Source organism: Numenius arquata, chromosome 3 (genome assembly GCF_964106895.1).
Source record: "Numenius arquata chromosome 3, bNumArq3.hap1.1, whole genome shotgun sequence".
Classification (NCBI taxonomy): Eukaryota; Metazoa; Chordata; class Aves; order Charadriiformes; family Scolopacidae; genus Numenius; species Numenius arquata.
In genome coordinates, this window is record NC_133578.1 from 58453953 (window position 1) to 58481351 (window position 27399).

Below are 27399 nucleotides of genomic sequence, written 5' to 3' on the forward strand. Positions count from 1 at the left end.
TCCTCTTGAGGCTTTACACCCTTTGCGTAGGGCCAGGGCTGCCTATACAAATTAAATGACCATTACAGGAAATATAAACATGCTATTTACAAGTTCACAATTCTTTATTTTCTATACAATTCTGATGAGTATTTTTTATAGTTGTAGCCTAAGAACTGTGTAGAACTGGCATGCTTCCGATATTCACAAAAATGTAATAATACAGTGAAGAAAGGAAAATTTAATAAAAAGGTAAAAGAATTAACGATAAATTGTGCACATGCAAGGATACTGTAAAATGAATCCATTGCCTTAAGCTATGCATTTATGTCATTTTTATATATCCGAACAGTTTGCCTTCCTGTGTACTTTTGATGGAAATATTCCATGCAAAATCCCATATTTTCTTTAGGATAATATTTCACATTCTTTAAACCTTCCATTAATTTTTCTGTATGACATTCAGACTGCCTTTAATGAAAGAAGGGAAAAACCTCAAAACACAGCTACTTTTGTTAGCACACTATAAATCTTAGCTCAGGGATTATGCCAATTATCTGACTTACCTCTACGGAGCAACTGAAGAATTCATGCTTATTAACCTTATCTTTCTTCATACATTTGACTCAGATTATTTATGAGAAACATGTCCTTAAAGGATTTAATGAAAAGCAATATTTGCACAAATTATATGACTCTCAGATTAACGTAAATCCATCCACCATTCGAATTCAGTTCATTTAAGAAAAAAAATACTTGGAGTGGTCACCTTGAGTGCTTTAAGATGCGTTTTAATAAAGGTGTCTCTGTAGTCCTTTTTCATGGACATAATGTTGGTATTTCACTGCTGAATAACATTCTACTCAATAGACTGTGGTTGATACATTTCAGTTCTTCAAATTCTGATGCTGTAGCTGAATAATCTAGTATGGTTTTTGCATTAAAAAAAAAAAAAAAGATATCTCTGACAAGCACCAGATTCAGGCAGAACAACCAGATCCAGTTGTTCTTCTCTGGAAAATCATTGAAGCCACCTTCTTCTAAACCAAGCCTCACCCAGTCATCAAAACATGGGGTGACTGCTGAAAAGTTTTATTATGGAGTGATAATGAAGCAACTTTGCATCATCCCTATATGTTGCTTTCAAGAAGCCCTTCACCTTTTTTCCTTCAGACTGCAATGCTACTGAGGGCAGTGTTGTCCTGGTTTGTTCTAGGATCCACTGCTGAATGTCTTTAAAAGTCCAAGGGCCGAATCATCATGGTGGTGGAGCGTAAGGAGTAGCTGGGGCCTTTGAAGTAATGCCACTTGATGCCGTTGAGCTTTCCGTGATTTTGTCCAGCTGTGTAGAACATCCCATTGAGATTGGAGGGGCCGCAGGCATCAAACCACCACCCTGAAACCATTAAGACAAACAATTAAACTGCAAGTGCACTAAGCATTCTTATTTTGCTTTATAGGTTTAGCTAGTTAGCAAATTCTGGTATTCCTAGGCTCATAAACACTCCTGGGGTGTGTGTGGAGGGGTGTTTACATATTTTCCTTTTTTGCTTTTTTGTGCCATTCTGTAGACAGTGGTGCTGGAGAGTGCACAGTTGTATTTGCACAGTTGAAAAAGTATTTAAGTCCTAACGTATTCTGGTTTTATACGCAGTATGTGAAGCAAGTACAAGAACAACTAAGAAAAATAAACTGCTTTCCATGTTTAGACAGTATTTCAGTTCACCCATCTCATATAAGCCTCAGAAAAAGACTATAATTTGTAAGTATTTTGCATAATTTCACTTGTTTGTTTATTTTGAGTATAAGCATGTTGTCCAGTCCTTTTCTGTTGCTTTATCTGTGATTGTTCAATTGCTCACGCAGTTTGTTTTTGTTCTGAGGTCAGATGTTCTTAGTAAGCACGGGTTATGAGTGTGGTGGTGCTGCCCTGTCATATTGATTACAATATTATAATAACAGATAATCAGTATTCAGAACGACAGGCAGACTCTTTCTTTACAGCTTATGATAGATTTATTTAGCAAATGAATGGAAGGACTAAGTGAAGAAGACAATTATAACCCTGTATGACGCTGTTAGTCAGAATACCTATATCATCATGTATAGATGATTTAGGTGATTACCTGAGTGAGCATGCATTTAGGTGACAGTATGGCCAACTTCAATCAACGTATATTTGTTGCATGTACAGTTTGGGCCAGAACAGTGACATTCAATCCTTAATCTTATTATTTTGAATGTGAAAACCTGTGCTAAATCTTGAGCTTCCTAATCTTGATCTTGAAATGTGCAAAATTCTTTTGGGTCAGCAGCAGTGTCACGGGGGTCCAAACTGAGATCCGTTTGAGATTTGTTCCCTTCTCTGCAAAGCATCTAAGCAACTTCCCATCTGGCCCCTAGAAAACTGACAAATGTACATTCAATCTCTCTTTTTTTTTTTTTTTAAAGGTGTTTGTAGGCACTTTATTTACACATGTACAGGTAGCAGAAAATTACTAGTTATCTATCACTGACTACAAAGATATTAAAAATGTTACTGACTGATATCAGTGTTAGGCTTAGAAAGTTGCTAACTGCCTTTTCTGTCCCCTTACCCCGACTGTTCTTTCCCAGCAAGAAGTGGCTTCCTACTCATTAATCCTTAGATCTCTGTCTGGAATTGCATATATTTTATTCTACTGGTAAGATAGGGAAAGAAATGTCTTGTCCAGATGCTTGTGCTTCTAGTTCACTGCTGTAAGACTGTTCTGAAAAGTGTGGTGACTCAGATTTGCTTTCAGAGGGCAAACCAGAAACCTGGCTTACAGAATGGCCCTATGAACAGTTGTGTTGGCATAACTGAAGCAGTAATAAACTGAGAAGTTAGAACAAGAAAGAAGTGTAACAGCTCAAGAACTTTTCAACCTGAGTTTTCTGCCAAAGAAAATGCATGTAGAGCCATACCTCCACCTTTGCGAGTATTCTGTTAAAATAGCACTGAAAATAAACAAGAAATATTTATTAAGTACATTACTAATAATGACAGAGGTTTTGCTACCATTTGTATGACTGAATGCAGAAAATTCCAAATTGCTAGAAGAGGAGGTTTGGTTGTGAGCTGTATGCAAAAAAAAGTCATCTCACCTTTAAACTTCTGCAGTGAAGATATGTATATTTGTCTTTAACCAATAGAGAAAATGGAGTCAGTAGTGAAAAACAGTGTGGATCTTCAGATATGTTTTAAATTGTTGCTTTAAGATTAAATTAATTGGTTAACTCTCTTGTCTACATCCCCAAGTTCTTTTCTTGTTAAGGTGAATTTCGTATTGCCACGGGAGTTAGAGTCTTAAGGAAAACTCCAAATAACATGAAACTTGGCAACACCAAGATTACAGAATACAAACTGACCAAGATAAACTAGGTGACATGCTGATTCTACTGAAAGTAGTGGGAGTTTTGCTGTATATCTTGATGGGAATAGAATTTTCTCTCCAACACCTTACAGGGTATCTATGTAATATAACAGAAAGATGCTTAGTTCAGACTGAGGAAGGCAGAATGAATCCCCAGACTGCAAAGAGCTAATATTCCCAACGTCAAAAATATATTAACCTCAATGACTAGGAGCATTATCTGTCAGAAAGATTTCTGCTGATTGTTTTTCATAGTAAGACCTTGTGAATCTTTAGCATATGTCTTAGGCCTCTTTCCATGTAATATGGTTTTACTGAACATTTGCCTTCATGTTTGAAGGCAAATAAGATCATAAATATCAGGTGGTGGCTTTTGCTTTTGGTGGTTAAATGCCACTTTATTTTAAAAATTTTTTTCAGTCTGCACATCACAGCATTGTAATCTTCCCAAGATTCCCCCTGCAAACTTTTTTCAAGTACCACTGGTAGTGTTAAACTGATCGTTTAACGAGTGGGTACTGCATTCTGCAGGTGTCACTGAGGACTGAAAAACGGAATTTTAAATTTTCAATGTGTTTCCCACTCTGACTTCTGGAAATGGAATTAAACGGTGAGAAGCTCCTTTTGACAATGTGCATGGCCCAAGTGAATCCTCCAATTGCATCATATTCAATCGTTAGCTTTTTATCTACCTATAATAAATGCACTCTATGAAGTTATTTTGAACTATGCCTTGCTACTACTGATATGATATTGACCATGATTAGCATTCAGATCCAGTGCTTACTCTGTCCTTTGTATTCAGATCCATGTAATTTATGTTTCTAGTCTTGTAAAGTAATTTCTCAGATTTTGGATAATACTTGTGGGCTTTTTTCAGAAGTAACACTTCATAATGAAATCTTGAGGGAAGAATTTATGCCAGACAAATTTTGGCAAACTTCTATTTTGATGCAGTTGACCTCCCTTTGATTACAATGTTATACCTAAGGGGGCAATAACCAAAGAAAGAGAAAGTCATACAGCTGATGTTTTACTGTAACCAGAGTATAATCTTGTAGAAACTTAAGACAAAGTTAAACAGAGAAAATCTAATCCTCATTTTTCAAAGCTGGAACACAGATGCAGCTGGGTTCTGTTTATGGTGTTGGGATGAAGACATGGCAAGCTGTGCTAGTTACCATTTCATCTTAAAGGAACAGCAATAGATGTGTAAATGGCTTTTTTGGGGAGAAGGATTTCAGCAGTGCCCTACAGAATCTATGTTTAAAACAGAATGAGTTGAAGAAACACAAAATTTTATAGAACTTTGTGAGGACTTGGTCAAATCTCTCATCACAGATTTCTTCTAAATAAATACTTCCTTCAAAATGTGTTTTAATAAGCATTTTTTTTCCTATTATACTCTCCTCGTTAGTGAGACTGTATGAATATTTTTAAAGATGTTTCCTAATGTATTTCTCTTTTCAAGTGTCTTTTTTCCTTCTCCATAAGGTTATTTCTCTCCATCATCCCCTGCAGTCCTCTCAAAGCTCTTCATTTCCCATAGGGCCTCAGATTGTCACAAGACTTCCTACCACATATCTCAATACCAAAACCCACATCTTTAAATGGATGTAAAGGAAACGTTTTGTAGATACCTTGTATATTGGGTGAAAGAGGAATGGAAGCAATGACTTTCTTGGTGGCTGGAAGGATGTAGGGGAATGTAAAACAGAGGTTTCTGAAAGATACCTGCAGCACTGTCATTGCAGAAAAACACCAAATAAAGCAGCTCCAGAGCCATGAGATAGTCTGACCCAGGGAAAGACTCCCAGTAGCTAGATGTTGGCTAATTCCCTGCAGTCCACAGGATTTTCCTCCCATGAAGAATCTTGTTTGTCTTCCACTACAAGGCTTTCTCAAATAACTCTTCTCTGAATAGCAGTAAGATTTTAACATCAGAGATGCTTTTGGCAATGATTTCCATGGGATATTTGAATTGGGCATGAGAATCATGAAGCGTGGACATTATGAGAAATAATAATTGAAGCAAGATTTTAAAGTGACTAATGAAGTCGTGGAGAGGAGGCTTTCATGAGAAGGTTAAGAGTTTTTATTCAGGAACACAGTTTCTTCAAGTTGTTGTGATCATGAAGTCACTAATTACTTATTTGAACTGAGGGTCAGTTCAGTCTTTTGAGGTTAGCCCACCTCTTATAATTTGTGTAGTACAACAACACTACAATCTATGTTTGCAATAAAAGTCCTTGGGTCATAAAGTATATTGTCCAAACAAGAAATAATTTATATAATACATTGATAAGTTGTTTGGAAGTTCAGCTATACAAATAAACATGAATCCCCACTGTAGACAGCTGCTCTTCTGGAGCAGTTAAAGCATGCTTACGCTTTGTGGACTGTTATGCTTTGGTTTTTAATTAGTGTTGCTGTTACCACCGGGAAATTGTTAAATTTCATGTCAGCTCTTTTCATTAAATAAATGTATTTTGAATGCTTAAGCCACCTATCACCAGAGAGTTCAGCTCCGTAGACCTGCTTGTACTATATCTTTGGTCAAATAGGAATGTATGTTGAGTTAATTTCTACAAGTTCTTGCAAAAATCTCCCTAATAAAGGAGCATTACTCAAATGAGTAATGATATTACAAAAAAACCCCGATCTTTTATTATGGTTTTCTGAAGTCATAAATATAATTTTTACATGATAGAATCTTCTTTGTCAAAAGCAACATAAAAAAAGGCTTTTGTATGCCAAAGCTAACAGCTTTCCTTCTTTGGCTTGTATAAATTGTAATTAAGCATGTATGTATGTAAAATTCTTTGTTAGTAAGCTAGTGCTCATCAATTCATGAGTGAACTGTAAATCTAGCATGCATTGGGAATTTGCTAATGATCACTTAGGTTTGATGAGAGGTTCTTAGCTGCCTTTTACTTACTAGAAGAATAGGTGTCTAAACTCAGTATGTTTGATGGCAGATCCTTTCTTCACACATCTGTTTTTGCTCTCCCTCTGGAGTACGCTGAATGCCTCCAAATGCAGTAAGATCAATACAATCCATTCAATAAGATCCAAAGTATGTTTGACCAGTACATTTGTATGAGTTTATGGGATAAATGGATCCTATGAAAAGCCCTTTAGGTTTGTCCATAAAATTTAGTGCGTTTGGCAACAAAGCCAATAAGAACGATTTCTAATGCAATAATATTGAGATAGTCTTTATTGTTCAAAGACGTAATGATTGATTTTATGAAAGATTTCAATGTTTCTGTCATTCTGAGCTTTAAAGAAGTTAAATGGAAATACTTCGGCTCTGTTTTACTTTGCATTGGTAACTTCTCAGCTAGAAGACTGGGTGCAGTTTTGGATGACACCTCAAGCTATATGTGGATCCACTGGACAGAGTCCAAAAGAATGAATGTAAGAGGAAAGATTTACAATTGTTTAGTCCAGAATTCAAAAGACAGATTGCCAACAATCTCAAATGCATAAAAAAGCTGCTGAACAAAGCAGCTTTTCAAAGGAATGCAAAGGAATGGTCTATTCTTTCCAGTGACAGAGGATAGGACAAGATGGATGAGGAAAAACTTCTTTACTTTGAGGGTGACAGAGCACTGGAACAGGCTGCCCAGAGAGGTTGTGGAGTCTCCTCTGGAGATATTCAAAACCTGCCTGGATGGTTTCCTGTCCAACCTTCTCTGGATGAACCTGCTTTGGTAGGGAGGTTTGACTATATGATCTCCCAAGGCCCCTTCCAATCCTTACGATCCTGTGATTCTGTGATCTTACTTAAATTATTGTAGAATTAGTTTAGTCAACAAGTAAAGATTTCTTATATCAAGTTTACCCAAACTGGGTAACATTATATTATGAGAATTAATGTCTTTTACTACAAATCTTGAAGATAAACAGAAAGACAGAAATAAATAGGTAGAGAAGAGTCTGTCTTTGAAAGGGACTAAATGACCTCTGGAAGAAATTTCCAGGCCTATGTTCTATTATTCGTTACAGTATTGGATTGACCAGACTGCCACTTAGTAATTGGTACTTGACATTCTGAAGATTAAATCAGAATTTAGCTGTCTGGATATAAGACAAAAAGGCATTAGCTTTTCATATCAACTGGATAACACAGTCCTTTTTATAAGGACATTTTTATGAGGTAAAAATAACATGAACCTTTCAGACTGGTGACCATGTGCTGATCTCCTAAATGTAACAACATAATAATTTTTAAGTTGGTCACTTGGTGTTCTCCTAATACTTCATTGCTATTGTCCATACTTAACCCTGATAAACATAGCAATATAGTAATGATTTTGTTAAAAGTGCTGAATGGTCATATGTCTAATGAAATATTTCCAATAATATATAAAGCCTAAATCAAAAAATATTGCAATAAATTCTTATCTGCACAGTGGTTATATTTTTCTGTCAAAATGTTAAGCAATATAAATAATACTTCATTAATGGTGTTTTATATGTAACTTCTTTATGAAGGCAACAATATGCATAAAACCCAAAAACTGATGCTTTCCTATGTAAGTAGATGTATGTCGAGGGGTTCATGTTGGATACTTCTAAGTGTGCTGAGGTTGCTGCCTTTGAAGCTTTGTTTCAAACAAAATATACCAGAAACTGTGGCTTTTTCTGATTGGATAATGGATGGGCAGATTTCTATATTGAGCCAAGAACTTCCCTCCAAGTCATGACAAGAATCCTCCATAGCATTCTTGCCAGAGATTCACAAATTCACCACTTGGAGAAAAAAGCAGTGAAACAACAGGCAAAGAGCGTGCCACTGCTTGGGATTGCAATTGTGCAGTTTCTCACTTAATAGATGAGAAATCCATTGAGGATTACTAAATACATGGGAACTGTCTTTGGCTCGGGGAAGCCCCTGAGATGTGAAAGATACTGGGAAAATACTCAGGGGAAGCATCATTTATTTGCATTGTTCTTATGCCCGTACTGAGGCATCCGCTGCTGAGGGCTGTCAGACAGGAGACTGCGGCTGGATGGACCTCTGCTTCCAGTAAAACAAAAAAAGTTATTTCAAAAATTATATGGTGTTTCAATACTAGCAAAACATCTAGAAAGTCTCCCCATCATTTTGTCAAATTATTTCAGGGACCAGAAGTTTAGCTTGTTACCTAAAGCAAGGTAAATGCTTGTGTGAACATCTCAGACTGCAGCCAATGCAAGACAAAGCAAGTCACCTTAAGACTCCTTCACTATGGACCAAATTACCAGAAGTCACTTTCCAGTGACTGAAAACAATTGCATAAACAATTCCTGGGGCTCAGCTGACAGGTGGTATCCTGGCGGGATGCTCTAATTTGGCCTTGTGCCCATGAATCTGATCCAGACATGTTAAGTGCTCTCCTATTGGAAATCTGTCTGAAGTGCCTTGGATATCATTCACGTGACTGTTATAATTTAAGTGCTGCTTCTTGCAAAAAGCCATGTATGTAGCTCACTGGGATACTCTTCAGAGCAATGCTTGAAATTATATGGGAATATAACCTTTTGTTCATTTTAGTGGCCTGAGATATTTTACCAGTTCTTAACATGTATTTTCATGATATACATTTTTTTTGCTGCTTTGGCCAATGATAAGTTTAAATGAAGAAATGATTTGAATAAATATGCTTTGCCTCCCTTTAAAGTAAACCAAACATGTTCAGTTTAAATTTTCCAAGGCAGAAAAAAGCAGTTAAAATATTTAATTACCATGTAAAGTTCACAGGACCTAAGAATCCAGCTCATGCATGTACTTTTGAAGCCACTCCCTAAAATCAATGTTAAGATACAGACAAGTAGCATAGCATGGCTCTTGAAAGGAAAAGAAACACACACACACAAAACTCTGTTGAAGCTACTGTATTATTCTCCCAGTATTTAATTTCTTATTCTGGGGAAGAGGGAGGAGAGAAAGGAGGAGCAAGAATAATAGTTTTGATATAGACCAAATAAAACTGACAACTAGTAAGATCACAGAGAGAAATGTGTTTTCCTTTCATTTTTATTTTCAGCCTTGACTATAACCATATCACAGTCTTGAGCTTCAGCTTATCTCAGCCTTTATTCCTGACATAAATATATTCAGTTCACCTCATAGAGATAACAGGCTCAACCAAACTGTCAAGATAGCTGGGAACCTGCCTGTAGATTTCATATCATTCATCATTAAAGAGCTCTCTGTGATGTTGCCAAAACTAACAGAGTGTGGTATCTTTGGGAAAAAAAAAAAAAAAGCTTTTCCAAAACCTGTTATCATTGCTGCTTTTCTTAATTAGTCTTTGTCTGTGGCACAAAACTGAAATCTACACACAAAACAAATGTTTTGGTATTTAATTCAATTTCTGATATTTATCAAAGAATGAGAAAGACATTTCAAGGAGCAAATGATAGCAGAGTGTTTGAGGAGAACTCTTGCATGATTAAAGTCTTTCTCTTTTTGAAGAACTACAAATTACTCAGTGCTGTACAGCCCTTCTCCAAAAGACTAGTACTGAGTCCAGTCCAAAAGACTAGACTCATCTGTCTCCAAAGTCTCACCGCATCTCCTTTTACTCTGTAGTGATTTGTTCTATTTGTGGTTTCCTCAGCGTTTGGTAATTCTCCCCCTTCTTCCTTATTCCTTTCATTTGCTAGCAGTATATTCCAATATGTGGTTTTCCTGCTGATTTACAGGACTGCTGCAGCAAAATATATGTGAACCTTGTGGAATGGTTGTTCAACAGCAGGCTGACCTTAGCAGGGCATTGACCTGCCATAGAAGTCAGGGCAGGAAAATAAACAAAACCCTCAGCTCCCAGAATTAGCTGTCTGGGAGCAGAGGTATTTCCAGGCAGCTTGGATACATGAATGAGTCTGCACTTCAGCACAGACACTACTCACGTTTAGAAGCTTCTCACTAGACCCTGGCCTGCCCTGGAAGTAAGAGACTTTAATTTAGCATGGTGTTTAAAGGGAAAGGTCAACAGTCTTAATTAAAATAAACTACTGACTTCTCATCTATTTTCTGTCTCTAGAACTACCTGGTTAGCTTCTTTTTTTATAGAAAGGTAGTGCCTGATTACCTCCATACTGGAATAAGTTTCCCATGATGACTTTTAATAAGATAACACTGGAGGAAGTCAGAAAATTTTGAAAAATCATCTCCTTAAAGACTTCCCCAAAGCGGGTAATTTCCAATCGGCTAAAGAGAATGAGAAGCTACATTGTGTATTTGATATAAATTCCTAGTGATGGGAACCCGCCTTCTGTTAGTAGATGACAGCTTTAGAGGCCTGAATGTGGCGTGAGTTGGATTCAGTCAGAGTGCCAGTAACCACAAATAATAGCAGTTTAACAGTCTGATCCAAAATACTGAATAATTTATATGCTGTAAGTTTTTTTCCAGGGAAGTTAGAAATCACTGAGGGAGAGTCTCTGAAGAAGATCAGATGTGAAGATAAGAGTCTTTCTTGATCATACAGTCAATAAAAAAAAAAAAAAATCCCAATTTAAGTTTTCTGCTTTATTGTGGTTTCCTGGAGATAAAAATGAGCCTACCAATATAGGGACCATGAATAAGCATCATTTCCCAGAAAAAGTTCTCACTCTTGTGCAGAGCTTTAGGTGTCCATACGGGGAGATAATCTCAGATATTCCTCCTTCTCCATATTGGAGAGAACAAATATCAGTCATGTACTTGCTGGCAGTCAGATTGACTTGGTGCTTTAAACTGTCCCAGTACAACTACTCTGTGCTCTCCCACACCTTGACTCTTCTTTCTTTCCTTCTGCAGTTCAACTCAGCTCACCAAGTCTAGTCTTTCACAGGTGAGTGAATTAGCCTTCACATTAACTATGTCTATATGCAAATATATATGTATATGTATTATGCTTGTATAGGACAGAAAGCTGAATCATTAAAATTATCACACCCCTAAGTGAAACAGAGAATATCCTGCAAGTCCAGATTCTGATTGCTTTTAAGCTTTGCCTTCTCTTATCTATTTCCTTGCATTTTCTCTCTTCCCTTTCTGTCTGATTCTCCTACTTCTCACAAAGTCCTTTCCCCCTTCCTCATCTCTTAGCTTCTTCTCTCTTACTTTGCCTTTCTTGCCTCAAAAATAACACTAGCTTAGGCTTTCCCCCCTGACATTGTTGTAACAGCTTCAGTGCAGAAGTATACTGACTGCGTCTCTGAATAATCCCTTCCCTGCTGTTAGGAATCTTGAGGTATTGGCACTACCACAATATATATACAGAAAACAGTAGGAGTAATAATAATAAAAGGAATTCTCACACAATACTTACACATCCATTAATGCAACTTCATCCACGGTTGCTTTATGAAAACAGAGTAGATTCCTATCAATGTACCACATACTTTCAGAGTTGTACTCACCTCCAGTCAACATGAGAGCACATTTACACATGCAGTTGTCATTGTCAGCATCTTTTGTACTAAATTCAGCACCATGTAAGATCAGGCTGCTCTGTTTTCCAGCTGTTCCACTGTGACCTTTTAAATAAAGCCTGAAACAATAAGAGAAAACAATCAGTGTCACTAAAAAGAAAAATAAAAGACCCAGATATCTTCCCACATCAGGTGTGCCTTATATGAAGTGCACTTGGAAAATTCAGAAATGTCTTGTGTTTTGGCTCAATCTCTTTGTTGTTTCAGGTGTAAAATGGGGACATTCAGGGTTTTTCAATGTATCTGTTGTAGCACATTTCCCTGCCCCAGAGCAGAACTGAGCACAAGGAATCTGCACCAGAAAATGCAATAAAGCAGAGGGGGTCAGAAACAGAAAAGAGAATGAGGAGAGGTGCCCAGAGATCTGGAATACATTGACAGAATAATTGAGTATTTGAGTAGCTGGACTCTCTACTGTGGCACAGAAACAGCACTCCCAGTTAACAGCAGCCACATTATTAATCCCTGGGCTCGAAAGAGGATTTCAGCAGTTTCAGAATTTTTAATTCCATTAGTAACAGCACAAGCCAGCAAACTAGTTCTGCCAAAGCTGTCTTTGAGTGATGAATGGAGAATAACTTAGAGTTCAAGCCACAAAAGTCTTCATGATTTGCAATGCTAAATATCCCTTTTCTTAAGGAGCCTTGTCAACTAGTTGAAACCACAACCATGAGCTAGAAGCTTGAGCCTAGCTCCAGCGAGTAACAGAGGATTTGTGGCGCTCAGTGCTGTAATGCCCAAAGTCAAGTGTGCCAGCTGCAGGGATACTGAATGAAGCACCTTTGTCCCAGCAAGGAAACACTGGGGACCTGTGCATGTCTGACCTGAGTTCAAAATTGCAGGGACATGCAGAAGAGAAGAGAGGAGAAGAGAAGAGAAGAGAAGAGAAGAGAAGAGAAGAGAAGAGAAGAGAAGAGAAGAGAAGAGAAGAGAAGAGAAGAGAAGAGAAGAGAAGAGAAGAGAAGAGAAGAGAAGTCACACAAAATGGTTTCCTTTGCCTTTGCTTAAGCATCTCTGTGAGACAGACATCACTGGGAGAGGGATGCTCACAGCAAAAACTACTTCCTGTACATAGCTACCTACATTAGACATCTGACCAGTATACATTCTTGGTTTTTTTTCATAAAACGTTGCTGGAAGCGGAAGGTATCCTTTGCCATGATAGCTTCATATACAGCAAGGAGGAGACAGGATCTCAGTGTCTACTGGGAAAGTACGAAGCCATAATCTTTACATCCCAGGAGCAAGCCCTAGCAACTGGAGCATGAGGGGGAGAAAAGAGCATCCCTCACCAGTCTCACTGAAGGCCTACAGGCAGGAACACGAGCCACAGGGCTAACCAAGAATATGACTTGGTATCTGGTGGGACAGGCTTCTCCACTGGAGAGAAGATGAGAAACATCAGTTCTGCTTTTTTTAGGGTTATTGAAGAGGGGCAATTGTATCTTTAAATAGTGAATACAAAATGCATAAGGGGCCATGGTAGCAGAAGCAAGACTTAAACGTGTGTAAAGCAGGAGAGATGATCCCTCTTTCTGGGATTTACAGCTGGGAGTGATATCCTAGAAAATGCCTTCCCAAATTTTCCCACAAACACAGTGAACAAGGAGAGCAGTTAGGAGTCACTGGTTGTTGTCACTGCCTCTTAGATTGTTGTATTTTTATCCAATGGCTTTGGATGAATAAAAAAGTAAATGCCTTTACCAGAGTGTCATTCCTCCATTTTTTTAGATGGAAGATAAATACTTCTCTTCAAAGTGTCACAGTGTTAACAGCAGGAGTAGAGAGCATCTCTAACCCATTCTAGCCTACACAGTAATAGTTAAGTCACTGACATTTTTTTGACATGAGGAGGAGAGCCTGTCTCCCAGACTGAGATTTAAATAAAACCCAGCACTCCTACAGAACTTTGGGTTTGGAGCTCTGCTTATGAGAGGGAGGAGAAGGGGCACATAGGCACCATATAGCAGCTTTCCTTAATCAAGAGCATAACTGCTGGTTTGAGTTTTTTTGTCTTGCATGCATCTATGGGTGGATATTAGACACAAACAAAGCCAATCTGGTTAAACTTGTCATGGAAACTCATTACAGAAAAGCCTCTTCTGGATATCCCAGTGAGGTTACCAAGCCCTCTCAAGATCTGAAGGCACAGAACCAGCACTCAGGGCTCTAGAGAATCTGAGATTCGCACTTTCAGACTGACTTAAACTTCACCTAATTTTCATTGAAATTCTTCCTCTGTGTCATTTCTCCATCTTTAAAAATGGAGACAATAAATGCTAAGCATGAACGTGGTAAAACCAAAATTTATTAAGAAAAGACAGCTTTCAGGGCTATCCTTCCAAAGTAGTTATACTGCCTACCTTCATTTGATTTTAATGTTGCATGTCACCTTATCTGATCCTGATGACTAAATACCCTTCGATTTAATCTTTAAATTTTATATATAGATAACACACACACATAAACATATTAAAATTCTTGGATTAAATATTAATACCATGGATAGTCAAATACATTTGGATAGCACAAAAATGGATAAGGAGCCTCAATAAAAGATCATGAAGATTCTGAGAAATTTAACAAGGAACAGCCGAGGAGCAAGAATCCAGGAAGGCCATCGTATTCTACTATTGTCCAATCACAGTGGCAATTTGCCCATAATTACCATGTTATTCTATCAAAGGATGCTTGTTTTAAACAAGATTACTCTAAGATCTGTCTTTGCTCATGTTCCATACAAACAAATGGCTGGAATTGATCCCATCTTCATTCATTGGACTTTTGCCTCGTTTTGTAAGCTGTGCCTAAATTTTTGCAGAACAAAATAAACTTCCCTGAGGTTGTGTTGATAGAAAAATTACTTTGTCACATGATAACTGCAATCTGATTTTAAAAGGCCATACATCCTCACTATATCACCAACACCAAAGCTCACAGAAGTCTCATAAAGTCAGTTTAAAAGCAAATGCTGTTTACTTCAAACAAACAGACAATGCTAATCAGGTCTTTTCATTAACAATCAACACTATAAAACCCACTAAAAAAATAAAATTAAAAAAAATCCAATAAGTCCAATAAAAAAAAATCATATAATGTAGGAAAACAGTAAAGAAATGAGTAATACTTGGTGTGCAATGTTTTCCCCAAAGGGGTAGGGCATTAGGATTATTTACAAGCTTGTACTCTTCCCCTGATATTTTAGAAACATTCCACTCAGCACAGATTTAGATCTTGTCAGTAATGCTTGAATTTCCCTCAACACCATTTGTCTAGTAGATCTCCAGTGACTTTAAAAGGATAAAGCTTAGATCTAAACTCTAGTAGGCTTACTATACTGCAGCTGTGTACCGATGAACCACAGGGTGAAACAGTAATTCTCTTGCTTTGGGCCTTTCTCCCTGAATTGGCATTGCCCAACAGTTAGGAAAAAGTGATACTGCAAAGTATCAGGTGTCAATCAAAAAACCAAAATCAGTCCTGAAGGAGTCAGTTCTTCTCTTTCTGAGCTTCAGTTCAAGACATGTGGGTTCAAACAAGCCTGCCTTGAGATAGCAAGTCTTCATAGTACTAGAACTCTGAATAACTACCAGGACATAATTTCACTGCCTTGAAAAGATGGCGATTCAGGGTGGAGTTCCTCTTGGTTGTTTTTGAAGGAGACAAAGGAAAGGAAGTTAAAAATGAAAAGCAACTAATTCCAGTCAAAAGTCAAGGAGCAGTTTCAGGAGTACATCCTCCCACTTGCTCACAGCATGGAAATTCTGAAGATAAGGAAAGCAGTGGAAACTGCTCAGATTTATGAACTAGATGGGAAAAGCAAATTCATACTCAAATAAACAAGGAGAATAAGTCTATTTTATCTGTATACAGTGGAATTAAAATAGCAAAAAATAAGCATTGGCAAGTAAATCATGAGTAAGTAGGAGTAAGAGAAATGCTGCATATGTATATTAAGTTTTCACTGAATTTCACTGAATTTCACTGAATTTTTAGAGTTGGAAGGGACCATAAAGATCATCTAGTCCAACTCCCCTGCCGAAGCAGGATTGCCCAGAGCATGTCAGAGCATGTTACTCAGGACTGCATCCAGGCGGGTCTTGAAAATCTCCAAAGAAGGGGACTCCACAACCTCCCTGGGCAGCCTGTTCCAGTGCTCTGTCACCCTCACCGTGAAGAAGTTTCTTCTCACATTTGAGTGGAACTTCCTATGTTCCAGCTTGTGCCCGTTGCCCCTCGTCCTTTCACTGGCAATCACTGAAAAGAGTCTGGCTCCCTCCTCCTTCAAGCTACCCTTCAGATACTTATAAGCATTGATAAGGTCTCCCCTCAGCCTTCTCTTCTCCAGACTAAAGAGTCCCAGCTCTCTCAGCCTTTCTTCATAAGGGAGATGCTCCAATCCTTGAATCATCCTTGAGGCATTTGAGGCAGCTTGAGACATTTTTATTAAATTCTAAAATTACTATGAGGAACACAGCAGTTGATAGTATTCATTTAGAGACTCACAGCTTTCCTAGTTGATGGACTTAAGAAGAAATACCACGGTTTAAAAAAAAATTGCAACTGTAACCTCTTATTTAGGACGAGTGTTAGAAATTCCCTCTGCATATTTTCCATGTATTATAGCAATGGCAGCTTGGGATCTCTACACACAGATGGTGAGGAAGAACTCTTTTAAACATGCTTTGCTTTTCACCATTCCTGCTGTGTGACACAACCTGACTATCTGCAGTCCCTTGAAACCAAAGCTATATTGCATCAAAAGAATAGTTCTAAAAATATTACATAAACAACTGCAGGAGAGCCTGAAAAGCTATTTCAAATTTACATGAGAAATTTTTACTTTTGAAGTGATTAAATCACCTGGAATTCTTCTTTCATGTGTACACAACATGTTTGATGAGTTTAACAGATGAACCTGAGATAATTCCAAATAAACTACTAAAAAATTTGTGTCTTTCTTCAATATGCAGATACGAAGACTGCAACATACAGAATGACATACTAAAAAATCTAAGAAATAAATGCCATCATAAATCCATGTGAAAAAGTTGTAAATATTATTAAAAGTGTATGAAATGGTTCTGCTTCAGTGCTTGCATGTAGAGAACCTAACCTTAGAATTTCTATTTATTTATTTATTTTTACTAGAACTAGTGAGAGATCTGTAGGACTCCCATAATTTAATGTTAGCTACTTCCTTCTCTGATTTTTTTTCCATTAGAGTTATTAGAAATCACTCAGTCCTTCATTTAAATCAGTCCCTCAATGAAATAGCTGACGTCATACCTTTGTTGGTGAGTAATGCATACTTCGTCTGTAAATAAACAAAAAACCATACTAGCTTACTGTAAACATTAATAATCATCATTAAGAGATATAGAGTTATCAACTCAAGTACCTCAGTGTGCATTGTCTTAAATATTTTAAGTTAAGATCAAATTTCATCATTGCCACAGTCCTCAAAATTTGAGTACAAATCTCCATGACTGGAATTCATAAACATGAGTAATGGCCCAAGATTCTTAACCATTAAATAGAGAGAAACAGGAGTCTTGAAGCAGGATTTAAAAGATTCAGCATGATGAATGAAGAGGGACACATCAAAGCTTGCCTTTGGGAAATACTGTAGAGGGATGCCTCCAAATTTCCACCTCCCTTTTGTCTCTTTCTGCAGGCTAAAATGTCTCTCCTGCCTGCTCATTCCACATGGTTGGCAGAAAGGAATCCCAAATTCTGATCCCTCCTCAAGGAAGGGATTGTTAATTTTGATGGAAAGGGTCATTGAATAAATTGGATGCACAGGGATCAGTATCCTATACCCAGAATTTCCTATTCTGAGCCCTCTCCTCACTGGGTTTCCATTTTTCCTTAACTTCAATAGGAGTGGAGGGCACCTACATCTTAGTCTTTCTTCTAACCCGCTGGTCATCACTTATACCTGGTATGTGGGAAGAGGTCTACACAGACAACTGTGGACAAATATAAGCTCACACTGATTGTCTTCCATGTTAGGCATGTGAAAGGCATCTTTGTTTTAAAACCCATATGACTTATTGCAGCCTTTCAGTACTACAGAGGGGGCCTACAGGAAAGATGGGGACAAACTTTTTTTGTGATAGGACAAGGGGTAATGGCTTTAAACTACAAGAGGGTAGATTTAGACTAGACATAAAGAAGAAACTTTTTACAATAAGGGTAGTGAGACACTGGAACAGGGAGAGGTGGTAGATGCCACATCCCTGGAAACATTCAGGGTCAGGTTGGATGGGGTTCTTAGCAACCTGATCTAGTTGAAGATGTCCCTGCTCATTGCAGGGGGGGTTGGACTAGATGACCTTTAAGGTCCTTTACAACCCAAACTATTCTATGATTCCATGATTCTATTTTGTCCTCCAGTTTTGAGGTTGAGGAGGGATTTAACATGCATCTTCCATCTGGTTCACGTTTGCATCTAAATTTTAGATACCTTCAGTTTGTGAAATAAAACCTACTCCTAAAAATGCTGAATTTGGTAGATTTTAATGGATTGCTGTGTTAGTCAACCGAATTCCACTTATAATGATATTTAGGTGATTAAGTGCCTTTGTGAACCAAAGCCCACTGGCCTGCAACTGTTTAGGAGGATCCAGTAAGAGATTATTCTCAGATTACTCTTTTAATTCTAGACATTGTTATACTACTAAGTAAAAAATAATCCTCAAAAAAACCTCCCAAACACCCTCAAAAACAGACAACAACTCTATTTTAAGTTCAGATTTTTTTTCTCAGAAAACTCTTTGATTAATTATTTGGGGATCACAAATAATTTTTTTATCAATGAATAAAACGTAATGTCTACAGGAGTAATATGAAATGTTATTGGCTCCTTGTGAAGCTTCCCAATGTGCCTTTTCCTGAACATACTACAAAATTGCATGAAGTCTCCCAATAGAAACAGTTGTCCCTGAATAGCAAAAGCACCTCTGTAATAAAAACATCTTCCAAATATTTAGTGATAGATAATGTGTTATGAACAGGAGACAAAATCTAAATAATAACTCTAGAGAAAAACTGCTGTCACTGAGGTTGAACTAAAATGTTTGCCAAAATCCTGTTTAACATGGAACTAAATATAATGTGGTAACTATCTGGGAAGCCTGAGCCTGGTATTCAACTTTTTAATCATTTAATTCTCCCACTCAAGGATAAAGAGAAACATCCCTTGTGTGTGCTAATTTGTAAATTCAGTGGAAAGACCATCTCCTCGTTGGAGATAGAGCATGAGATATTTGTAGTGGTCAGGAAGATGTTCTGGGTTGCAGAGTAGAAGGCATCATGGTTGGTGCTGTTTTCCTTCAGGTTACAGCTAGTTGCCTGGGCATCCATTTGCATACTTTTTCTATGCCAGGAGATAAAGCTTCTTCTCAAACATAACATACTTTTTCAGGGAAAATGTTTAATGTAGCTTTTATTAGGGCAGTGCATACTCTCCTTATGAAAATAAATAAATAAATAAAAGCACACCAAAACCAAACCCCAATATTTCATCACAAATCAAGATTGTTTAACTAACAAGAACTTAACACCAGATGAGGCAAGTGATCATTAGAAGTGAAATAAAAGCCACTCTCAAAGAAAGAAAAATACTTTGGAGAAATTGAAGAAACTAGGTAGGTGGAAGATGACAAAAACTTCTTTAGTCACCACTACTCTCACAAAATTTTGAGCTGTTGCTAACCCATTCATCTGAGTTGCAAGAACAATTCACCATGTTTATCGCTGCCTGTCCTTGAAGGACCAACGTAAAAGTAGCAAAGAGAAGAAGAAAGGGAACTGGTGTCTGACTGGATAAAACCAGCAATATTAACTGTAAAAACATAACAATACTAGATTTTCCCCACTCCTAACTTTACTTCAAACTTGAGAAACAGTGTATGTGGTAAATTCATGGACTCTTTACCTAACTGTATTGTGCTCCTAATAGAGTTTGTAACTCTGCAAATAGTAGGCATGATGGTTCGGCAAACTGTTGAAAACCTGAATAATGCAGTAAGTAGCTCTGACAACTTGAACAGATTTTTAATTTAGTTCTTAATATTTTGCTGCCAGGATATGAATATAATTTCCTCCCACAATTCCTTAAGAAAAGTGTAAGACTAGATGACCTCTGTATTTCTCCTTTGCTGCTCTGTAGCAATGACTCACTGCTGTAATTATTAAGTTTGACACTTAATGCAACTCCTTGCCCATTCTCCTGTTGAGACAAGTGAAATTTGCCAGCCAACAATATATTATTTCAATAGACCCAGAGTAAGAAGACATATCTTCCAATTTGAAAAAAAATGGTAATATTAAATGTAACAATAAATGGAAATGATCAGTTTTCTGGCCTAATTGTTTCAGTACAGCCTGGCTATGGGACAACAAACACTGCATGGTAAAAAGATCCTTCCCTGGGACTGCACTCAAACAGAAAATCTTGTTTTCTCTCTGAAGACCTCATTCTAATTTTAGCTTGTGTATGAGACAGACACACCTGACAGGTCAAAGGAGAAATGTGTGTTTATTCTGGATAGTGAACAAGCAAACATAACCTAGCCACGAATAAGAGACACAGTTACATGTTTCTATATTAAATTCCTCTAATAATTGACTAAAAAGCTGTACTTATTTGGAACAGCTACACTGAGCAGGGATAATTAAAAGACATCCAGATTTACTGTCAGAGAAATTTTTCCAACTATAAGACAAATGGCCCGTTGTACCGCTGCATCTAGACAAATGGTGCTTTGTCACAGTTTACAAAAATGTTTAAACATATGTTTATTCTGGACAGTGAACAAGCAAACATATGCATCTACTACTTGAAATACATGCTACAGAAGCCACAGAAACTGTCTGTGGCAGCGTGAGCTGCTAGGTTTGCAGTTGGTGTCAGTAACATAGTGGTGATGGAGAGGAAACATACGGCAACACTGGTTTTTACTGCTAACAGGGACAGAAACATATTTAAAGGCTACTATCACAATGATGTGTTGAACAGAAATAATTCCCTCTACTCTAATCTCTCACCAAATACAGCACAGAAGAGATACATTAATCCGATACTACCATTTTCTGTTAAAACTGTTTTTCAACACAATACTTATTAAAGAAAATCACCCACCAATTTTTTCTCTCATGGAAATCTGAAACAAAACTTTTAAGTTATTAGATTTATTGTTTTTTTTTTATTAACAGAAAGTTGAAATCATGCTACAGAAAAATAATAAATCTCACTCTCCCATCAGCTACATAACTGCTAAGATTTCCTGTTGCTACAGGAACTACCATGTTTGTCTTGATTCATGGCTGTATAATACATAATACGTTAATTTAGAAAGTATAGGGACTGTATTCATTTCAAACTTGAAATAACTAGAGATGATCAATGTTTTAGACGGACATATAAACACTGAATGTGCACTAAAATGATAATGCAAATTGTTTTGATAGCATTGAAGATGGATGAACTTCTTAAAAAATAAAATACAATTTAAACTTATCTGAACATTTGCCCAGGACACAGGCAAAGCCAATGTTAGAGAAATTTGGTTAACTTAAAACGTAAAAATATTTTTCTCCCTACTCAACTACACTTTCTAAATTCGGTTGAAGCCAACAGTAGAAATGCCAAAATTGATTCTGATTTTTCAGCACAGAAATACAGGGACCCTCCAGAGAAACTTGTATTTTAAAAGTTTCTAAGGTCTGTATGAGTAATCAGACCTGCTGCTGCTTATCTTTACTGAATTGCTGAACCTCGTAATGCTTGTGTATTTTAATTTAAGGATCTGTTTTAGAGCCATTGAAGCTGCTGGAAAAGTTCAGTGAATATTGGTTTGAAATTTTATTTATCTGTAAATTGATTCATCCTGTTTGAAAATCCAGTAAAAGACATGCACAGAACTCCAGTAAAATTTAAACTTAATAATTATTCCAAAATATGCTTGAAGATTCAAAAGTCTCATAAATGTAGTTGGTTGAAATCCACACAGATATATTGTAATAGTGGATTTCATAATTCTATGCTTTAGTTGTGCTGAGGGTGACATTAATTACCCACTGTCATCCCCATAGGTTGTACATTATCCTAATTAACTGTTTTAGATAAAATAGAAATGGAAAACTTCATGTATCAGCATGTTAGTGCTAACTTTTATTCTGATGACTACTGTAGAGATACTAGCCTCTTGTTACAGCACAATGTCATTAAAAAATACCATCTACAGGCCACAGTAAAATATTTATCACACAGTTTACTTAATTGAAAGTAATTAATCATAAGTAACTGTAAAAGTTACAAATATCATAGATAGACCTGTGTTAAAAACGTATATAAATCTTACTGAGATATGTTGGTGCTTGGAAATTAATGTGTTTAAACAGTATATAATCAATGTGGTGTGGAGGGGCTGTGAGGGTTTTGATTTGGATTTTTTTGTGGGAGTTTTGGTTGGTTTTTTTCTTTGTAAAGAGTATGCTGGAATTATGGCTGAAATTAGATATAGTTGTGCTATAAGAACATTAAGTACCACAAGTCCATCTCTACTGTTGAATTATGCTAATTAAAACTTTGTTAATTAGCAAACAATTACATTACATTGTTTGCTAATTAGAAGTGAATTTTTTTTTGCAGTTATTGTTTGCAATTAGAATGTGAAAATGCCATTTAAATGCGACACTTCTATTCCATTTACAGAGATGCAAAGGAATATATAACTAATTGCATCTTCTTTTTTTCCCAGTGTTTGCCTGAAGCTATGGTATCAGTTAAACTTATTTAAGGATGCCTGTTATTAATTCATAAATATCCTTTTACAAAATAGACTTTAAAAGTCCTAAAATCATAAAATTTTCAGAAAATATACATTCTCTGTGCTCTCAGCAATTACATATTCTCACTACTTTCAGATTCACTGGAATAACAAACTACTAGGCTTATTACAAGAAAATTCAGAGGTTTATTCATATGTAAGCTTTTTAGAAAGTTACTGTCACTGAACTGGATGATTTTCATACATGTCTAATTCTTGAGGTTCTATAGATTATATAGGTATTTTATCTTCTTTTTTTAAATTAACGAACAATACAAGTAACTTTCTAAGTGGAGGTAGTTGGTTTGGTTTTGGTTTTGTTTTTTAATCTGGATACTGGATCCTCATTGTTTTCTTAATTCCAGAGGTTCAATTAAATGTTGGTACAACTTAGCAGAAAACTGCAGTTTACCTGAATCAAGTCACTATCCCAAAGATCTGGAGTATCTTTCAGAGCAGAGCATTTCATCCAGAAATGATGTGGTATTTTAATTTATATTGGCCCCTTCCTTAATATTAGACTGTTTCTCTAGAATTCCGTGGTCATGATAACATCTCAGGTCACAAATCAGGCATTAAAGATAACTAACCCTTAAGCAGGCCTGCTCTGCAGCAAAAACAGATCAAGGGTAGTATATAGTATCACAAACTATTCAGTTTGCTATGACAGCAAGTGGTAAGAACCAGATAAGAGAAGAGCAGAAAAATAAGAGCAAAACCAAGGACTGGCAGTGAGACGATGTCTTTAGATCCCAAAGATTTTGCATAAAACAAAATGGGACAATGTCCTTGAAGTAATCTGTTCCAAAAATGTCACTGAGGCTGAAGTACCTCCTATAAGGAGACAGCTCTTGTGATTCACTTTATGGAAACATTTACACTTCCACACAGTGAAAGTAAAATGCTGTCATTCTGTTCAAGAATCATGCCTGCTTCACACAGGCTTATATTGCTTGAAGTTGTGTGTAATGGCTAAGGCTGTTGGCTAGAAAAGCAATGAGAGGCACACTAGCTCATAGAATTCCTGAGTTGAAATACAAGTACTGAACTTACTTTGTTTTTCTCAAATAGAATGTTGAATGAGGTGTAATCTGTAATCACCATTAAGAAATTATTTAAATACTGAATTGGACATAACATCTAGATTGAATAACCTTTTCCCTATGTTTCCACTGGCACAATAGTTAATTGAAACTGTGTAAGGCATCTTTAAAATGTCTATGGGGTTTTTTTCTCCTTGTGAAGAGCTTGAATATAAGGAAATGAATCATTATTGATAGAAGTGGAAATAGTCTGCAATTAATTTTTCATCAATTTTTTTGATTGTTTATACTTTATACTGTGCTAGCAGTGCAATATTCTTTTACAATTGTGCTCCTTTGGGCATTTGCAGATTCTGTTTTTGAATTTTTTCCAGTGTTAATGACCTAATGACCCTCTCAAATCATACTACAGCATTGCTATAATGTGGCTGGAATGGAATGAGTTTGCTGCTGCCAAAAGACTACAATTTAAAGAAATAACTTAATGAATAACACATTAAAATAAATATTTTGGGTTCTGCATGAGATTTTCAAGATTTATGATGGGATTCGCGTCAAGAGATGTGTGCTTCCCGCTGGGTGAATCCCAGAGGAAAATTCAAGGATGTTTTGGGGGTATTATTTGGGTATATTATTTTCAAAGTAAAATGTTAATCAGGATTTCCATTCGCTTACGTATGTTTGAACCTGTTCAGTCCTGACAAATAAACCAGTTCACAATTTATCAGTTTCTACTAATTAGATTAAAGGGCTTAATCTGGTGGCTGTGTACTCAGACTGATGACATCAGTAAACAGTAAGGGATGTAGAAGAATCACTTTGTGGAGATGACAGGAAATGCAATGATTTCCAAATACCGAAACAATACAAGTTAGTATTAATGACAGCATAATTGTCATGATCTCTTTCTGACCATTACATATATATATCTCTATCTCTATATATATATTTACATTTTGATGTCATCTTAAAGAGTGTGAAATGGTAATGGAAAAATGACTTGACCTTCAGCAAGAGCTCTGGTGGCCCTGCCTCAGCAAAGTACTTAGTATGAGCTTAAAATAAAAAAAATTGCCTAAGTGCATTGCTGAATGAAGACCTAAATACACTTAAAAAAAATTAAAAATGGGAGGAAGGGAAAGAGAATAAAAAGGTGGGGAAGAGAAAGGAAAGGCTTTTCTCATTCATATAGTATCATTCACACCAACAATATGACAATTATTTTTTTGATTAAAGGTTTATGATACTGAAAACAGGATGTAGAATGAAAATAGTTATATACTTAAGCATTTCCCACCTCCAGCCTGAATAATATGCAACAGATCTGGCTTGATCCCTTTACTCATTAGTGGCTGTGTGATACAATGTGCTATGCTTACCCTCTGGCCTTTATCTCCATTATCACACCAAGGCTAGGCTTTCATTATAAGGGCAAGTATCTAGGAAAAGGTAACAAATTTTAAAAGTGACTGATGCACAGAGAGTTTCTGTGAAATGTTTATAGTTATTTGAAAAATAAATATTGGCTTCACTGTTTGCTTGGTTTTCTTAATGCAAAATTAAGTTTAAAAAATGCCAAAATGAGTTATGTGGCACTAAGACCTCTGTAGAAAAATATAAACAGACTGTTAAAACATATTTCAACTCCCTTGGCGTCATTTGTGGCCGATAAACAGTCATATATGAGTGAAAGGTTCACTGACTGTCACCCATTTATGATCCAAGTTCTTTGCTGGTGCCACACTGACCAGGCTAACAGGGATCAGCATGTCTTACATGCTTTTTTCCCCCTAAAAACCCAGGTCACGACCTTATAAGAGCTGTGATTCACGATAATGACTTCTTTGGTTCAAATGACATTGAGATTGGTACAAAGAGGTCTTACTTCAGTGAAACTGAATTATAATGCTAAATAAAAGAAAATAGAACACAAACGGTGCACGTGCACTTGGGTCAAGTGTGTTGAGCTTTTCCAGCACTGATTTAAAATTGAAAACACATCAGCCTCTAGTATCTGATGAAACAGAAGACTGGATACTAGACTCTGTATGGAACCAGGCACTCATTTCTTCTTTATCTAATTAGGCTTCCATTTTTATTGAGTACCTCCTTCTTCCATGATAATAAAGAAATTTTATTTAAACTTTGCAGACCAACCAAACAATAAGAAGTACGCTGCATCAGATACCATGATACCTCTGTGCTCTGATGTTCAAAGTTGTTATCTGTTTGTAGGTTTGTGTAAATTAGTAGCTCTTTAGACATGGTGTATACCTCTGCTTTGTGCTCTAACTCATCTGCTGTATTGCTGTTGTGAACTAAATAATGAATAATATCACCTTTTATCACCCTTACTTTACAAAGACAGACAGCAAAACCAAGTATGTTTCCATTTGGTAAGGAAAAAACCCAAAAACACAACAACAAAACAATAACAAACTCTTAAAAACTGATGCAACGAATGACTCTGGAAAAATCTGGGATGATCCCTTTCCCAAATCCTCTCCAAGCCTCACAGGTACCCTTGACTTTTTGACTCATGAAAGAAGCGAACTCACAGAAAATGTCACACTACTTTGCTGGTATTATCCTCAAAATATAGTGCATCAGTGCAGGAAGTGTTCTCAAAATCGGGCTCTAGAAACACTTGCCAGTAGAGCTGTTAATGATAAAAAGGGAGGAAAAAACCCTGGAGTTGGTTGGCCGGGCAGTTGGTAACAGACTTCAGAGACTTTAACCACAAATATACTAGATTAAATAAGGGTCACTCTAAGAATTTCTGCATGTTTTTTTGCAGGCAGATGAAAGCTTGCTCTGTCAGGTCCCTGAGCAGACATGAGCTCATTCTGCCCACACTCCATCCTGGCTGGAAGCTGTACTGTCGCAATAAGCACGACACTGAGCCTACTCAAGGGCAGGATATATTAGCTTGGGCTTGATGCCACATTGACAGGTCTACGGAGCTGCTGTTCAGCTCAGAGAGTGGGCAGAGAGTCAATGGCTACACGGGCACAGACAGTGCACATCTCTTTGTTAGAAACTGTACAGAGGGGCAGGCCCTCCAGGTCCCATTTTTCTTTGCTTCTGCATTGGGGAGAATTTGAGCTTGAACTTTTGGCTAATGGTGAAAATTGTTGACTTTCTGGAAAACTTTCCAAGCAACATTTTTTTTTTTTTTTTTTTTTAATCTAGAGATATTGTCACTAATGCTAAATAAGTTCATCATAATCTTTTAAAAACTTAGTGGTCAAGTTCACTCTGATGGAGATCTTGGTCGCTCACAGGAAGAATGTAATTTTTCTAATTGAAATCAGAAACACATCTCATTCTTTGTATCCACATTTCAACCTTTTCTGGACTGTCATTTGGAAGTGTTAGTTTCTTCAGTTTTGAACAAGGTTATGACAAGAATAATATTCAGGTTAAATATTTTGAGCTGGACCTGAATTTGGATCCTGAAAATGTTCTCCACTTCCCAGCATTCACAAATAATAGTGAGGAGAATGATACAATCATGGAATCTGCATTAAAGAAACTATTCCAACACATAATTATGTTGTAATCCTGAATTTTACTAACATGTTTTTTCTCATTCTGCATTTTACTTTTGCAGTAGTCTCCCACAGTCCTTTACTGTTTGCACCCTTAAACTTATAGATTCATTATATTGCA

The 27399-nt window shown here is 36.8% G+C and overlaps 1 protein-coding gene across 1 annotated transcript in view; it reads right to left on the bottom strand.

Annotated features, from left to right (window-relative positions):
- Positions 1 to 1214: 1214 nt before the first annotated feature.
- The window catches only part of ANGPT1 (angiopoietin 1), a 160999-nt gene continuing 134814 nt past the window's right edge, over positions 1215 to 27399 (bottom strand). The window contains exons 8-9 of the mRNA XM_074145043.1: positions 11775 to 11905; positions 1215 to 1375 (exon numbers count right to left, since the gene is read on the bottom strand). Of these exons, the coding sequence (XP_074001144.1) occupies positions 1215 to 1375; positions 11775 to 11905 (292 nt within the window). The remainder of the gene's footprint in view (positions 1376 to 11774; positions 11906 to 27399) is intronic.